This window comes from Drosophila tropicalis, unplaced genomic scaffold, assembly GCF_018151085.1.
Source record: "Drosophila tropicalis isolate 14030-0801.00 unplaced genomic scaffold, ASM1815108v1 contig_393, whole genome shotgun sequence".
NCBI lineage: Eukaryota > Metazoa > Arthropoda > Insecta > Diptera > Drosophilidae > Drosophila > Drosophila tropicalis.
In genome coordinates, this window is record NW_027172855.1 from 951,851 (window position 1) to 963,197 (window position 11,347).

The 11,347-nt window shown below is 35.3% G+C and overlaps 1 protein-coding gene across 1 annotated transcript; it reads right to left on the reverse strand.

Moving 5' to 3' along the window:
- Positions 1–7,288: 7,288 nt before the first annotated feature.
- On the reverse strand, positions 7,289–9,726 carry LOC137572829 (uncharacterized). Its single transcript, XM_068284671.1, has 2 exons — positions 7,831–9,726; positions 7,289–7,716 (listed from the first exon to the last, which is right to left on the reverse strand). The coding sequence occupies exons 1-2, from the start codon at positions 9,537–9,539 to the stop codon at positions 7,707–7,709; spliced, it is 1,719 nt and encodes a 572-aa protein (XP_068140772.1). The 5' UTR covers positions 9,540–9,726; the 3' UTR covers positions 7,289–7,706.
- Positions 9,727–11,347: the final 1,621 nt, after the last annotated feature.

Here is an 11,347-nt window from a genome sequence, read left to right on the forward strand (position 1 = left end):
TCCATGAAATGCCACGAGCATGACTCTTCAATAAATGACAATTACATACCGAAAAATAGTTTTAACTTATCGTAAAAGCTCGTTATTCTTAGCTTTCAGAAAGTGGCTTGTCTAAGGACAATTTACTGGCCCAATCGTTTCGACATGTTTTTATCATTCTGATCGAAAATCTATATACTTTAAAATGTGGCAAAATTATTACACATACAAACTCTGCGCTTTTATGAAGCAAATATACATACCAAATATGAAGTTTTTTTTTAAATTGCGGAGACGGAAAGGGGCGTGTCAAAAATTTGAAATAAATTCGATCCCTTAACATACCACAGGAGCCGAAGTTGGTGGCTCTATCTTGTATAGTCTACGAGATCTGGGCGTTCATATGGACATAAGAGTAAAAAGTTTGGAAAGTGACTTCTGAAAATCTGAATTAGGTAGAAAGACCTCAATTTCTACAGACGATTTTGGTAAAAGTGCCCAAGTGAGCCCAAGGCAACTTGCTAAAATTATTCTACAATCTTCTATATCTTAATCTATCTCAATATCATAACTGATATCCCCTCTACTAAAGAGTCCCTACCGAAATATTCGCAGTGTATGAATTTATAAAAAATTTTATACATAATTCAATGATAAGTCAATTTAGAAAATTTCAAGTAGTTAGTACTTTTATTTTGTTTAGGTCTAGCATTATATATTTTATATAACATTGTAGATATATATATTCTACATTTCAATATAAAAATAAAAATTGACTAAATAATTTTGAATATTTCTTAAAAGTCAGCCCATAATTGAGTTGTAGTCAATTAAAGTTCTAGTATTAGCTTAACAAATATTTACTTTAGTTAAGTTGTTTTCTGATTAGGTTACTTGCCTTACTCCTAATCAACAGATAAATTCCACCTTATAATCATGGCAAAGTAAACTAAATCACTTCACAATCACCACACCCTGTAAAAATTGAATTCCAACACATAAACCACTAGCACCACCTTTAAAGCCAAGCCTTCGCTTAAAGCCGCTAGCTCGACAGCAGCCTGCCGTCTCATTAAGCCAAAGTCAGTCGATGGTTTAGTTTGGGTCCAGTCAAAAAGATCTTGGTAAAGATCTCTAGCATAGCCAAGTGTTTTCTGTGTTTGTTGTTACTTAACTAATTGCCGCGTAAATTTGCAACCATTTTTGGCCATAAGCTCATTAAATTTGCTTTTGTTATTAAACAAAGACGCAGACACAGAGCCAGAGAGAGTGTGGAAGTGGGAGGGGGAGAGGGAGGGATGGAGACGAAGAGAGACTTGAATTGAAGGAAAACTAAACTTTAATTGCCATCAAATTGACATCACCCGCCTAGAAAACTTCAAACTTCAGACTTCATGCGTATTAATTGCCTGGCCAACTTCATAATTTCATGTGGAAAAATGTGAATGGAGCCAGGACCAGATTTATATATACGAGTGTATATATCGATATTTTTGTTTGCTGCAACTGTCCAATTGGTTTTTGGGGAGTTTTATTTATGGCTTAGCAAAAATTGATTGAAATGTGTTGTCTAAGAAATTGACAAGTTTTGGGTGAGATTTCGAGTAGTAGTTGTAGTCGGTTTAATATGGGGGAGGAGAAGTTTCGTTAGACCAATTAAGCATGAATCATATGGCTTGCGCAACTTTAACTGTACTGTACCACACAATTACAGTTACAGGTTATCCCAAGTCCCAAAAGGAGAGTGTAAGTACATACAAGAAAGAGGTGTCAACATGCTCGTAACTTGCAATCAACTTAAGATGACAGTGAAAATGAAGCATTGACGCCTCGCACGTACCAAAATAACAAAAAAAAAAAAGAGAAAAGAAACGTAAGCAGAGAATACTGGCGGAGGAGTTGGAAGCCTTTGACCATGTGTCGTCCACTGAGCGGCAATCAGGTTTGTAGGCCTTTTTTTTGCGTTTTCTTTGCAGGCTTTTCTTTTACTGCCTTCACTTGCCAAAATTAGACACATTTTATTATTAAAATCCACTTGTGTTGAAATAAAACATGACTTTCTGTGTCCGCTTATAATGAAAATATATGGCAAGTTAATGCCAGAATTTATTTATCGGACAAATGCAAGCCATGACCAAGGCAAAGGCATATAAGCAAAGAAAGCATCATCAGCAGCAGGCACTGTGGGTTAAGACAGTCTACTCACTAGATTTTGAGAGGCTGAAGAGTAAAACTAAGTGACTAGAAACTATAACTAACTATATTAATGTGGAGTATCTTTTTTAAGATTCATTACACACTGCTTAGCTTAAATTGTTATTTAAGATAAAAACTGTTAATAAGAAACTTTGGGAATCATTCTTGTGAATAATTAAGTTCAAAATTAGTAGACCTAATTCCAGTATGATGTATTTTGTTTGTAGGGAGCACAGATTAGTCTTTGCAAAAAAACACAAAGAAACTAGTTAGTTTAGTAGTTTATCTTTACTACTATTTTAATATATATCAACAAGAAAATCTTACCAATAGAAGTACTTTAGTGTTATCGTCGAAAAGATGGCAATGATTTTAAAAATACAATCTTCATAGATCGAAAGTTATGTACTAAGAATTCTTCTGAACGAGTCAACCTAAAAGAACCATCTGAGACTATAATTATAATTTCTTATATTCTTCTTGCTTACTTTCGATTAAGAAATTGTTGTTAAATTTATTGGGCAGAGCTATTAAGGAAAACATAAAATAAGCATAAAGAATCGATAATCAAATGTTGAGTACCTCAGAGAATAAAAATAAAAGCACCAGTTAATTTTTAGTTTACCTTTTGGCTAATAAGGAAGACATTAAATTAAAATTGCACTTTTTATTGCATTTAGCCTTAGGTAAACAATTAACAACTTTTAAGTTATTAGTTTTTAATTTTTTGTAAAGCATAATTAAGCAAAAATTAACTAAGTGAATGAGAACTTAATGGCCTATCAAATGAATTTGATAAAATAAATACTTTAATATTGAGCCACTGTATTTTCTGGTTAGTTGTCGGAAAGGGCAACACCTCTGACTTGGCTGGGGCTTCTTCATTAGCTTCTGAGTTGGAGGTGGTGGGGACTAAAATAGAAAGAAACAACTTGACAACAGTTGTGCGAACCTTAAGGTAAGATCAATGAACGTTGTGATCAAGGATTTTATATTTTATTTTGTTGTCATCATCAACGCCAACATCACCAGATCAGAGAGTAAAACAGATCGTTCATTCAGTGTCTCGTTGCTGATTTTAGCATATTAACCAATGCTTCTTCCTTTTATTTATATATAAATATATTTGTAATGTTAATTGCTCTCTCCCTCTCTCTTTCACTACTTCTTTTTCACTTCACCCTCTATGGTCAATCTTTTGCTCTCTCTCTGTTTTAGTGTGTGGAAGTAAGAGGAATTAGCATATGAAGAACGCGTCAGGTATATTCCGGCGGCATCATCTATCTGTATCTGGAAAGTTCAGTGTCTCATTCATCAGAGTCGTCTGAGTGTCTGGTAGAGATATCAAGGCATTATGCCATCTCCATATACCCAATCCTCCAGAAAGTTCAAAGACACAACGGTACATTCAACTCTAGCGAGGAATGACGATGACAAGGCCACAAGAAGATCAAAGAAGAGCAACGTTTATACACAGACACCCACGTGTGTGTAGACTTTACCTATAAGAAGTCATTGACCATCATCCGCTAGCCCAGGTCTTCCCCTTTAAGGTTGATTGAACCGAGAAGGAACAACCACCGCAACGGCCACCGCCACCGTCGAATCTGTAACTCAGAGGCTGGATGATCATTTCGCTGATCTTTACTGCCTGCCCCAACAAATTGCAACCAACTGAGAGCTAACTGAAGTCAACCCAGCCCAAAACGAACCAACTATGCGATTGTGACTTTTTCGTATCAAAATGATTTGCAATTCAGTTTGTAGAACAATGGACATGGCATCCGCATCTTCTTCTCCTCTTGCTCTCGACTCTTTGCTTGTATCTTCAGTTGAGGTTTTTTTCTTTTTCTTTTTGTAGTATGCAAAAGCAACAATAAAAAAAGAAAATTAACGGATTTTCATTTGGCCACTGAACTGAGGAGAATTCAAACCAAAATCAAAAATTAAAATAAAATAAAAAAAAACACAGCAGCAAAAAAAAAAAAAAAAAGCTACAACCTCAGTCAACCTCAAAATGTAGGTGATATGCATTATTAAATAGTGAAAGTGCTAAAGAACTTTTATAGCAAAATAAACAACAAACAACAAGAAATTGCCACATCAATTTCCATGTAGCTGATATTCACCGCCCCCCCCAACCCGCCCTATCTCCAACTATTCCAACAAATTGCCTGTAGATATAAAAATATCTTATAGATTGATACATATGTATATTTCATTCTTTCTTTCCTTCTGTCTTTTTTGTGTCTGTCCGCATGTCTGTCTTTCCCTCTCAATCTTATCTAAGGCCTTTGACAAATTTGTCAAAACATTTACACAAAAAAAATATGTAGAAAAACTGCAACTAAATTTGAATTGAATTTGTCATGGCATACTCCAAATGCAGCTCCACAACATCAGCTCCTTTCAGTCCCCTCTCCACCCACCCGATTTGCTATCTCAGTCGTATTATGTAAGTTTATTAGCATAAATGTGATTGATCCCCCAGTTGAGTATGAGGCTTTTTTTTTTTTGCAGTATTATTTGATTTTTATTGATGCAAAAAAATGCAATTGCAATTCGAATTTTTTTCGTTTTTGTTATGAATACTGTTTGTTTTTTTTTTTTTTGTTTGTGCCAGGGGGCGATTCGGTTGTTTGCGGTGGTTGGGTGGTGGGGGTGGCTAGGGCATCTAAGCCCCACGACCTGCACTCAGATGTCTATGCTCTGGAGACTAAATTGGGTACCCTACTCTCTTGAACGTAAAGCACATGGGATTGCAGCAAATGTTTCCGTTTGTCGCCGAAACAAATTCGCATTCCAAAATGCTAAAGAAAAAAAACCTATTTGCCCAATCAATCAGTTTAATTGTAATAAAACAATTTGGAGCAATTTTGAATTTGCATTACTTCAGATAACGAATTTTAAGAGCTATTCTCTTGCTTTATTCGACTCTGATTGAAAATTAAACCAATTATTTTAAAAACTGTTAATATGAACTTAAAATTTTTCTTTGTCAAAAAATGGCTTAGCAACAATAGTTCAATGGCTAAAACTGAAACCCATGTATATGTACCTACCTGTATACTTATTTTATCCGTATTTAAGTAATCTTACAAGTATTTGAGTAAACTTACTTACTTACAATTAGCTAATTGTTTTGAAAATAAAGTTAAACAAAAATGTAATGTATCTTGAATATTAAAGCCAATATATTCAAAGCCTCTGGCTTTGTTAGAAACTATAAGAGTAGTTTGAAAATTTAATTTGTTAACTTTTTTCTTAATTATAATAATAAATATTTAGGAAAATGCAATGCAAATGGAGCAATTAATTTAGATTGGCATTCTTTTCTTTTTTTCAAGTATTTAAATCTTACTTATATATATTGTGACTTAAAAATATTGGGCATGTGATACTAATACTTATATGTGGAACTGATTTAACTAAATACCATTTAGTCTTATGTTGAGTGTCTTGAAAAATATTGAAAAACTTTAGTGATCCTTGCAAAGAATTAAGGACAAAAATGTTTCTTTTGAATATTTTATGGATTTAACTGTATAAACTTTTAAGGGAATAAAATTTGTTGACCTTGAACATCGTTTCATAAATCAGAAATAGAAAAACAAATATAAAAGGTCCAAATGCATTATCTTAATATATTTTTATTTAAATAAACATACAAATCAATTAGTAACAAATAAAGAAGATTTGTAAGTATAATTCAGTTATAAGGAGACACTAGTTAATAAAATAGTCTTTATATAATTAGTTGATTAACATAATGCCTTGTTTCTTCTTATTATCTTGCTGGGTATTTGATATGTCCATAACTCTTTCATCTATCAGTTTCTCTATATACATATCAATTTTGCATTTTGCATCCATGGCATGCACATATTTAATAGACTTTTCTGACTTATGACAAAATATGCAATTTCTTCTTTACTTTTCCTCCCCACCCCACGGATACGTGAAAACAAAAATCTTTTGTCACAGGTGAAATTTGCATGGTTATGACAAGAGGTTAAAGCTCCCAGAATCTGTTATGGATTATAGATTTGCTTCCTAGCTATATGTATGTAAGACGATACCTCGTGAGAGGAGACAACTTTATGAATGGAATTTTACTGAAAAATTTTTGGAAATCTATTAAACAGACTGATTAACATGGATTGGAATACATTTTCCTAGCTAACATTTTAAGAATAAAACTTTCGTGGTATATTAAGAAGTTTTAAATCAAGCCTTAGCATTGCTTTTTGATAACAAAGAACAAAGAAGTTTATTTAAAACTTGAATAGCAGTTCTTTCTTATTTATTTGATTTTAGCAAAGTTTTCTTCACTTTACAGACAATATAATAAATTTAATTTACAGTAAGTAAAGAGTAATCCATATAATTAGGATTATAATCCCCTAGTTCATAACCTACATTTGTCTCTACCAGTTGTCAAATGACCTTCAACTTTAATAGAATGGGATAAAAGTTCTCGTTAGTGACCAATGTCAACTGGATATATAAAAATTAATCAGCGAATCATCATTAACCATACCAAAATCGAAACAATAGCCCCTGTTCCACTAGATCAAGACTCCAATCTCCCCAGTGACAAAACAAATAACATAGCCAAAGAAAGACAGAGAGAGGGAGAGAGAGTCACAGTGATCGAGAGCCAATTGCATATGGTGGAGGAGGCCAGTGGAACAGTAGAAGCAACAAAAACTGGTCACACAGCAGGCGGGGAAGCGTGTTGAAGTTGAAGTTGGAGCGCCGCAGCGTTGCAACATGTCAAAATAAATCAATTGATTGATCTTGTTTTATTTATGTCCAATTCCAATTCAATTTCGATCAATGAGCAAAACACACGAAGAAGCCGGTGTACACATACAATCTCTACCATAAACGAGAAGTCATTGGGCACAGAGAATTTTCCTTAGCTGGACACAATGAATACATGGAATAAGTTTTCGCTAAAATAAAGATAACAAAATATGTTAATTAACTGAAATATGTTGGTTAACTAAGATTAGATCTAGACATTGTGACTATGGAAGTATCTCCTCTTATCTTTATTACTAACGAATTTCCCCAACAATCGAAATTTAAAAACAAAACTTTTTCGACATTTCCAATTGAAGTACATAATTTTAATGGAATTTTTCAAGATACATATTATATATTACATATGATTGTACATGGTTTTGTTATACATTATGTTGCTGATTATACACTTATTAAATATGTATAGAACATATGATTTTTGCAAATGCTAATTTCTCCTACCGGATAACAAATTTATATAAATTTTCTTTATCATTTAAAAATTACAGATAAGAGAGACCAACCCTTTGATAAGAAATTTCGCTACAATCTTTATACCGATTTGATGGCAACCAAAAATAATATTCAGATGGTTCTTAGCATTATTTTTGGGTTGGCCATTCTAAAAACCAATAAAAAAGGTATCGTATACAATATGTATGTTTCTTTTGGTCTGGTTTTCATCGATCTGGTATTCAAGATTGGCATAGTGGAATGGCAAATTAGTAAAAACTGTAAAGAAAAATGTTAACAATAGAGGTTAGTAAAAAGAGACAAAGAGAGAGAGATAGAGAGGGAATTAGTAGCTATTTTAGAAATCTAAAACGTTTGAATTGAATTGCCCACCTCATTTGCGGATGATAGCCATGTTGTTCCAATAATTCGGTCTTGGTGATGGTACGTTCTATATGCTCGGGAACCAAATTGAAATAACGAGGTAATACCTTCCATTGAATCATATTGAAATAGTTATATTCGCCAGCCTCTTGTTGTCCATGATATATATAATTGGGATTATCCGGCTGACGTTTTAGCCAAAGTCGTTCGTATTTATGATAACGCCAATTACGTTCCGCCAATTCGGCGGCAGCCAACATTTGCATCATATCGCCTGGATAGGTATAGAAGAAGAAGAATAGCAATTCAACCTGCATTTGATGTATCTTTGGCTGCTGCAGGGTCAAGCGACCGGTAAAATGATAATGGTTAGGCACATCGTATGCTACTTCGTGCGGTGGACAACGTCCACCTTGCAATGGCCCAGCAAAAGCTGAATGCAAGTTAAAGGATGATGCTGCGGTGGCACAGCAATGCTTATCGATATTTAGTCGATAGGCATCATCCCCGAACATATTTGGATATTCATTGGCATAGCCCAGATTTGTGGCCAGACCCAAGAGCCCAAAACTATCCAACTTCGCTGGGGACAAGGCAGAAGGCGATGCCGACGAGGAGGAGGCGGCGTCCGATGATGATGAGGAAGGGCTGTCACGTGGTGGCGGCATTTTATCCAGTTTAACACCGCCCAAAGGCATGCCTTGATCATTGGTACGCAGACGTGCATACAATTTCGCCGATTCGAATCCTGGTGGAGCAGGACAAGGGGTAAATGATTCAACCGAAGGTCGGTTGCCATTGAGGGTCCTTTGTCGTACGCCCACATTGATGAACTGCTTGTCAAAGATTTGACTAACGGCGTAACGTCGTTCAAGATGAGGCCAATAATCAAGCAACTGGGGCAGGGCTTCACATGCGCTTGCCGGTGAAGAAGGCGGTGGTGGTGGCGTAGACGCTGGTGAGTTATTGTTGCTCAAATTGGTCGATACGGATGTTGCTACTTCTTTTTCTTGGTCTTCTTTGACTACTACATTGGTGTTCAGGTTCGAGGTGACAGGTTTAAGACTCACATTTGAACTGGAATTGGATTCAAGACTAGTCAAGGACTTATTATCTTCCGATGATAAAGGCGATGCAGTGGATGCACTAGCTGGCGTAACACTAGCCTTATCTTCCTCAACATCGTCATCGTCATCATCATCATCGTCTTCGTCGTCGTCGTCGTCCTCATCATCATCATGATCGTCAACCACGTCGCTTTTGTTTTCAACTTTATCATCAGCATCGTTAGTATTACGATTCTCATTTGCTCCAGATTCGACATTATTGTCAATGTGGCTATTGGCATCTTCATCATCGCTGCTAATTATATCAGTCCAATTGTCCGGAACGGTCCTGGATTCTAGCAAAGAGGTCGTCGTAATCCGTGCGCTGTTTCCAACGGCGGTCGTGCCTGGCAAGGCTGGGAAATCCTCATGGAATATGCTAAACTCTGGAGACGACTGTGCAGTCGGACGTACCGAAGGCGCTGTCTCCGGTTTGGGCATATTCTTCACAACATCTACATATAAAACGGTCGATGCAACTCCGCCAATCGCTCCATTGTGTCCTACCATTTTCCCGAATCCTGATTCGTCGGCTGATTGCAATGGCGGCAATGGAGTCGCTGTCGATCCTATGGCTGATGGCAATCTTTCCATACCGTTTTGGCGTTTCATCGTTTGATAACTCCACAAAGAGAAAACTTACAAATTTCTATAAAATTTAAGCGATTTACTCAGAAATAAATTTGACCCGTCTCTTGTTTTAATTGTGGACACATAAAACATGCATTGCGATTTAGATGCACGAAAAATGTATCAGTTCTAAAAAAAGAAAACGTTGAACAGGAAATTTTATCGAAGAAGTGTCAAAGTTTCTGAATTTGTCACCTACTTTGTGTTGTTCGTGTGTCAAATGCTACAAAATGTCTGGTCACATTGTTTTAAGTTGCCAGAGTGACTACAATCATGCTGGCAACACTGTTCTCAAGTGCTGCCCATAATTTATTTAACATTTGAATTCAAGTTTTTAACCGACCTCAATGCTTTTTCTGGCATTCATACATTTAGCATAAATAAAAGAATAAAGAAACAAATCTTGAATAGAAAATAGTTTGAAAAATAATTTTTAGGTAATTAATTAAAATCAACATAATATTTACTTAAAATTGGCACTTGGACGATTGTTTCAAACGAAATCATATCTAAGAGTGTTTTTTTGAGTCGTTTTGGTGATTAAAATATGATTCACTTAATCAAGTCACGAAAATTACTCTTTCCTTGGTTAAGTGACTCAAATAAGAATCCAAATTGATTAGAAAAAGGAGTCAAAGAAAAATCGCGATTAGGATACCACTTTTACTTGTCAAATAAGTTATTTTTGATCAGCAAATAGTTTCACTTATGATAATTTTATTCAAAGCAGACTCATATATAATTATAAATGTTGTGTGGGGTAAAAATGACTAGTTGCTACACTTGGCAAGCAAAAATTTTAAATTCAAATGGTGTTTAATTTTGAATTTAGTTTATTTTTCAGACTCCAAGTCGCGCATATAATTTTTGAAGTTATTAAAGGACTCAAGACTCTTCCTATGATGTGGCCATTTCATTTCAATTCATTTCTAGATTTTTGAAAGTGGAAAATAGCAGACGTTGAGCAAAGGACTGTCTACCTTTCTCCCGTTAAGACAATTTCCATTTCTCTCCCTCTTAAGCTGTTTTTTAGGCAGGCCATCAAGGAAGATTTTCTCTCTTTCTCTTATGGTGACTGAACTATTCCTTTAATTATGCTGATGATTAAAAAATACCACAAATTGCCTGCATTTGAGTAAATATATATATTTTTTATGATTTATAAGGCAACAGATAAGAAAAACGCTTAAAAAATCCTACATTTATGTCTGCTAACGTGTATTTGTGTGTGTGTGTGTGTGTGGGTGCCAAGGAAATTGCCATAAACCAATTTAAAATCCAAAGTCGTAAATTTGCTTAAAAAAGCCAAAGGCAAAAATTCACCTGCACGCGGAATTCAAAGCAGAGAGAGAGAGAGAGAGAGAAAGACAGACGGAGCAAGGAACGGGGTCTCTTGACTTCGCAGGTAAATCTGGACAGAAGGGAGTATAACCCATTAACTTAAAATGACACTTGGAGTTAACATAAATCTCATCTTTTTTTGTTGCCTAAGCACTGAGGCTGCAACTGTTGCTGCTGGGGCACTTAAAGCCACATCACTGGAAATTGACAAAAGAAAATGCCGCATATAACTGGGAAAATAGGAAACGAGGCAGAGACTGGGACAAGTCGAGGGCGTGTGGGCTTTTGGTTGCCTTAATAGCTCAAGCACTTCCACTTCCCTCATTTGCCTTCTTAAGCGAAATGAAATCAACAAATCTTTTTCATGCTAATGTAAAAATCAGGTGCATCATGTATAATAGTAATAAATATGTATATTTAAATCTTTAAGAATATATGAGTGAAACAGC